This window comes from Monopterus albus, unplaced genomic scaffold, assembly GCF_001952655.1.
Source record: "Monopterus albus unplaced genomic scaffold, M_albus_1.0 scaffold5.1, whole genome shotgun sequence".
Lineage (NCBI taxonomy): Eukaryota > Metazoa > Chordata > Actinopteri > Synbranchiformes > Synbranchidae > Monopterus > Monopterus albus.
Window position 1 is genome coordinate 3551698 of NW_018127885.1, and position 6499 is coordinate 3558196.

The 6499-nt window shown below is 41.4% G+C and overlaps 1 protein-coding gene across 4 annotated transcripts in view; it reads left to right on the forward strand.

The window, feature by feature from the left end:
• The window catches only part of scaper (S-phase cyclin A-associated protein in the ER), a 54512-nt gene that overhangs the window by 4552 nt on the left and 43461 nt on the right, over nt 1-6499 (forward strand). For all 4 annotated transcript variants that reach the window (XM_020612669.1, XM_020612693.1, XM_020612679.1 and 1 more), the window contains exons 2-6: nt 723-840; nt 1746-1822; nt 2502-2699; nt 5399-5499; nt 5924-6040. In XM_020612669.1, the coding sequence (XP_020468325.1) occupies nt 723-840; nt 1746-1822; nt 2502-2699; nt 5399-5499; nt 5924-6040 (611 nt within the window). The remainder of the gene's footprint in view (nt 1-722; nt 841-1745; nt 1823-2501; nt 2700-5398; nt 5500-5923; nt 6041-6499) is intronic.

The window sequence follows — 6499 nt, forward strand, 5'->3', positions numbered from 1 at the left end:
GACGGTCAGCTCTAGGAAGGGTTCTGGTCGTCCCAAACGTCTTCCATTTAAGGATTATGGAGGCCACTGTGCTCTTAGGAACCTTGAGTGCAGCCAGAAATTTTTTTTTGTAACCTTGGCCAGATCTGTGCCTTGCCACAATTCTGTCTCTGAGCTCTTCAGGCAGTTCCTTTGACCTCATGATTCTCATTTGCTCTGACATGCACTGTGAGCTGTAGGGTCTTATATGGGCAGGTGTGTGGCTTTCCTAATCACATCCAATCAGTATAATCAAACACAGTTGGACTCAAATGAAGGTGTAGAACCATCTCAGGGATGATCAGAAGAAATGGACAGTACCTAAGTTAAATATATGAGTGTCACAGCAAAGGGTCTGAATACTTATGACCATGTGATATTTCAGTTTTTCTTTTTTAATAAATCTGCAAAAATGTCAAAAATTCTGTGTTTTTCTGTCAATATGGGGTGCTGTGTGTACATTAATGAGGAAAACAATGAACTTAAATGATTTTAGCATATGGCTGCAATATAACAAAGAGTGAAAAATTTAAGGGGGACTGATGAATACTTTCCGTACCCATAACCATTGTATAAAATTTGCCTGAAAGGTGTATTAAAATGGAGGTAAACTGCCACAGCTAAAAAAAAAAAGCTCTATACTGTCTTCCCTTGGCTCTTGGATGAAATGTAGAATTGATGTGTTTAACCTGTTTCTCCTCCAGGCATCTTTTCAGCGCTCCAACAGCCATGACAAAGTGCGGAGGATAGTTGCTGAAGAGGGTCGTGCTGCTCGAAACCTCATAGCTTGGAGTGTTCCTCTAGAGAACAAAGAAGAGGAAGGTTGGTAGCTGCATGTACAACAAACTTGCTGTGTATGCTCATGCACTGTTATCCGATGGTTATTACCAAGTGTTAACAATTCATGTTAACTCCACTAGAGTAAATGGAATATGACTTTGTTATGATTTAGGGCTTCATTGTCCAGTTACTGCTAGTGTTTTACTTTACTGTGTTTTACATATCTTTGGACCAGCAGAAGGTGTTCAGTGATTTATTTGGAGAATTACAGTGACCATACTCTTAGGCAGGCTAAAGCTTGCACCCAATGCATCATCTTCTGCTACTGTACCTAGAATAAGCAGGTTTAAGGGATAGGTTACTGAGCTGTATTGTGCTATGTTTTTCCACAGTGTTTTGTTGAATTGGCTGTTATGCAGTGCTCTGTCTAAGACGGTAGCTTTCAGTTTGGTCAGTTTGACTGTGCAGTGTCCCATTTTCCTTCACAGTAGTTTCTATATTACAGAAAGCTGCTCTTAGGTCAGCCTACTCTGAAACACCCACATTTAGCCTCCTATACTTTCTCACTTTTTGCTCTGGCTCTCCCTCTTCTTTGTATTTAACTTCAGTGATTTCTTTTAGGCTGTTTTTCTGCTCTTGACTTGGTGCCATGAATACTAGAAATCTTCTAAATGTGTGTTCTGGTTTTAGTTCTGATATGGGTTATTCAGTTTCCATGTGACTTCTGTATCTTGAATCTTCAACACTGCAGTTAAGGTTATTGTCTTGTCCAGCTCTCTGTTATTGTATATTTGTGACAGTTGAATCCATCAACTATTAGTCAAAACCACACTACTGTGAGTGGTTTAATAATTATCCAAGGTCCTCATGTTGATTATGAACTTGAAGCTTAAATTGTTTATTTCCCCAGTGACTGTTTCTAAGCCTTGCTTTTCTTCTCCACATAGTAAAGTCCAAAAGCAACTCCAGTGGCACTTCCAGAGCTCAGAGGATCAATTCTGGGCAACAAAGGAATAAGAAACAGGTTGGTGCATCATCTGTTTCCACTAGAGGGCACCATTCACCAAGCTGGCTCACACCTGGTGATTTAAACACTCAAAAACAAAGTCACTGTGGCAGTTTTGCGATCGTCATTCCACTTGCTGTTTTCACATTGTGTTAGTCAGTCCTGGAAAAGCTAATTTCACCTAGAAAAGGGGAGCAACTAGTCTGCAGTTGTGTGACATCTCTGAATGTTTGGCTGTCTAATAATCACCTGGAGTCAGATGTTTGATCATTTTCAGCCCATTGCCTTGTCTCCATTAGTCTTGCATAACATTGCAAAAAAGTTCTGTTGCACTGCAACAAGCTACAAGAAGAATGTGATGTGGTGGGATATTCTACTGTGTAAAGATGTTTTTTGGCAACAACCGTTTATTGCTGACTGTGCTCTTTAAGCTAATCAATTTTTTTTATTTTAATACCTAATACTTCCTGATGCATTCCTGTTGAAACCACTAGAGTAATGTGTAGCATTAGCACCGGAACAAGGAGCTGAAATCTCCCTATATGCATGGCTGGTAGTGTAAAGCATATAACAGCCGTACCTCCTGTTCCAGCCAAATGCTGCAGCTGCTATATATAAACACCGAGAGACTTAACATGACACTGTAATAACTTCGTCATGCTTCCTGCTGTGTTTGGTCCATGCTCTGTCTCCACAGAATGTTGGAGTGGAAAGTAAAGGCACAGCTGGCACCTTGTTGGACAAGGGGACAGAGAAGAGCCCCACCAAAGCCAGACAGCCCCGCAAGGTGGACCTGCGAGCACGCTACTGGGCGTTCCTCTTCGACAACTTGCGTAGAGCTGTGGATGAGATTTACGTCACCTGTGAATCTGATCAGAGCGTTGTAGAATGCAAGGTTAGTCTGCAAGTGAACAAATTACCTAAGTAGAAATACAGATTCTGGTTTCAAGAATGATGGTATAGTCTATGAACGCTAGAGGGGGCACTGAGATCAGAACAGAAATTCTCCCTCACAACTCACATTCCTCTTGCTTTCTGCTTTATGTCAGAGGGTTTCTCTGAAGGCTCGCTGATGACAGAACTATCACAGTACTCTCTGTTGGGTCTGGCGACTGGACTGGATATCGATGACGGACTGTATACAGGGATAGACGCTATTAATCACTGGCCCTATGGGCAACCAGGCTCCTAAATTTGGTGGACAGTGTACGTTTTTGGTGTGCAAATATAAACGTATGCAACAACAATGCAGAAAAAGCAGTTTAATGCAACTTAGCATGACCTTCCTTAACTGTGACGCTTCAAAAACAAAGGACATTAACAAAATCAAAATATATGACTGCTTATTTAAACTGAAAACTCAAGGTCATGTCTAAACATACATATATTCTTTTTCTTAGTTCACTCTTTTCTTTTTTTTTTGCACCCCCCATGCCTATGCCCATTCTTAGTAGAGATGTAAAGCTTGGAGGCCACAGCGAGCCACCTGCTGGGACGATATGGTGGCCACACAGCAACTTTTTGTGGCCACAGACCATCAGGCCATGGTTAATATTGAACCCTAATAAACATTCTGTTGTCAGGTGTTTGTTGGAATGGTACTTGGCACCATACCTTCTTGTTCTACAGCTTATACATAAAATAAACATTGCATTTCAGTATGATTCTCTCCTTAGTGGAGTCGTGGTGCAGCCATGGAGCAGCACTGTGATGTTGCTTCAGGGCATTGCTGGCATGATACTGCTGGTCCTGTGTTTTATTGATTCTTCTGCCACGTCGCATTATGTTGAACATGGTTCTGGTGACGGCCTGCGGTCAGTACCGTAGCCCAGTTCCCTGCGGTGTGGTCGGCTCGGTGTCAGTGCGACAGTGCAGCTCCCTGTAGTGTGATCAACATGTTGTCAGACATCTGACTAGTAGCTGTCTTTTTTCCCCTCCTCATAGCAGGGTATCTGTCTACACACTAATGCTGTCTAATGGCCATGGAGCTGGATGCTGTTCATTATTCCCCCAACCCACCCATCCTGGGCTTAATGGACATTGATAGATGATGGAGTCATCTAGAGGGGAAGTAGAGTGCTCTGATAGCCCCCAGCCACAATCCCCCAGTGTAGCTGTGGATAAGCTGGTTTGTGTGCTCTCACACAAATCACTATACAAGTAATAATTTTTCACCTAAAAAGTTATGGACATAAACAAAACCATCATCAGGAAGTGATGTCTAATTTGATGCTGAGGCTGTGTTACCATAATGCTTTATGGTGTTTTGCATGAGAACCTTGGTGCCAACCTAATATAATGTTTTTCCACGCAGTGGTTCATATATGCTTATTAATGATGTCCACATCTTTGTAACTCACAGTCCTAAGGTCCAGCTGGTTCCTGTCAACTTCTCCTTTATCCTGCCTCTTGATTTATTAGGCATATCACTTAAATCAGGCAAGAAAAGCTACTTGTTGTTCCTGTTTTCCTTAGAGGCAGTTGAAATTCTGGATTTTTTTCTTAATTTATACAGGTTTTTGTAGGTGAACTGATACAGGCTGTTCTGGTCTTAAATTGTTTTAAATACACAAAAATAATTGTTTACTTGTAGCCAGTATCTTTGACATACTGCTTCATTGTATGAATGAAATGGCTTTTACTGCTCATCCTACTTTATGGCACTGCTTCTGGGAGGTTAAACATTTTGTCATTTCACATGAAATGTCACGTGAGGGCTGTATTTACAGTCGGTGAGTGTGTCACTTTATGGCGCCTTCACTCACTGTGGCATTATGTGTCAGAGGAACGTTTGGCATTCATGACCAAATGAACACAGGGCCATAGCGGTGGTCTTTGCCTGTTAACCAGCTCTAATCAGCAGACCTGCTTTTGGACACATCTTTCATTGGCCTGTCTTGTCTATTAACTAAAAGCGCTGTGAGGCTTTACTCTCAATTACCACTCCCTTCACGTGCACAATCAATCATTTGTGTCTGTTTCATTATAGCTCTGGGGCAAAAAGCTCTACACAGCTCGCCACCTCCGGACAACCAGCGCTGTCAATCAGTCCAAGAGCAGATAATAGGCATTTGCTATTGGGAATTCTGGTCTTCTTCAAACATTTTAATCAACATTTGTGTTTGGACATGAACATTTGTAGACCAGCTCCTGCTTTCCAGCAGCACTCCTGATCTTCCAAAGACCCCCTGTCAGTCACTGACTTCAATGGCAGATTTTGGCTATTAACAGGCGTTTGAAATGCCAGTTATTAGTCTGTAGTTGGAGATTTCTTTCCAGTATGTTTTACCTTTTAGGTTTTTGTTTAGTCTGTTTTCATCCCAGAACTATTTAACACAGACAGACCCTCAATAGATATAATACAGTAGCTAATGTGTATATTATGCAGTGACTATAAAAACATGATTATATGGTTTGAGTTGTTTTGTTTCTGGAATAGAAATGGTCTTGTTATTGTTCAGGTTTATGCCACCGATTTTCCAAATTTTTACCTGTTATTTTTGCAAACCCTCCTGTTCATTGTTTCATTCTTCTTATTTGGTGTATAATCTGCTGCGTAGTCAGTCTCCATTTTATCGTAACTGCTGTCTGTAGGAGGTGTTGATGATGTTGGACAACTATGTACGGGATTTCAAAGCTCTCATAGACTGGATCCAGCTTCAGGAGAAGTTGGAGAAAACAGATGCCCAGAACAGGTGAGCTCTAGTTTTTCTTCCTCACCACCTGTCTTTGTTTCTTGCTTTCCTTTCCTCCCCATTTTGAAATGCTCCCTGAGGTGAAATGTGAAGTGCCGGTGTCTGGTCCCAGGCTTTGAGTCACAGACAGAACGGATCAATAGTCTTGGCTTTAATTCAAAGAGAACCATGAGTTTATTGGCTTTTCTTTATCACAGTGACCACTGCAACTGTAAATTGACTAAGAAATGAAATACCCAGTGCTGCCAATTTGTTTAGTTTGTTTATTTAAAGCTGTTGATCAATAAGACAACCTGAAACTATTGTATGAAATAATGCAAGTGAATCAGCTGTTTAACTGATTTGAAGTATGCCATGAGCCAGGCTTGTGTGTGTTTGGCAACTGGAGATTGTAATTAGTGTTTTCTACTTTCACTTTGTTCAGGCCCACCTCTTTAGCCTGGGAGGTGCGTAAGATGTCTCCGGGACGTCATGTGATGCCAAGCCCCTCAACCGACAGAATGGCTCCTTCTCCAGGTGCACGTCGCTCCCTCAGCTTTGGGTAAGTTTTGTCTCATTGTCATTATTTTTAGTCAAACCCTGTTGTTGTTTTTTTTTGGTCACCATTTGGTATTTGATTTGGCTTTGCAGACCAAGTCAAACTTTTATTTCATTAACGTTATAGCATAACATCTTGTTATTAACCATTTAATGTGTGTGTCTGTTCTTGAAGGCAGTAGAAAATGCAGATTCTATTATCTAGCAATACAGCCATTGATTGATGATGGTAAGGCATTTGTTTAATACAATTTGTTGAGTCTGTCACTCTTGTGCCACAGAATCAGTGGAAGGTGTAGTTGAAAGTGTCGGTTAAAGATTGCTGAAGCATTGGTTTAGTATGTGCACTGCTCTGTAATCGGATGCTGCAGGAAATGGATATTGATCATGACAAAGGCCTGTTGTCCAATACAGTTCCATGCTTTCTCTAAGTGAATGGTGTTTTTTGGGGGGGGGGGGGAGA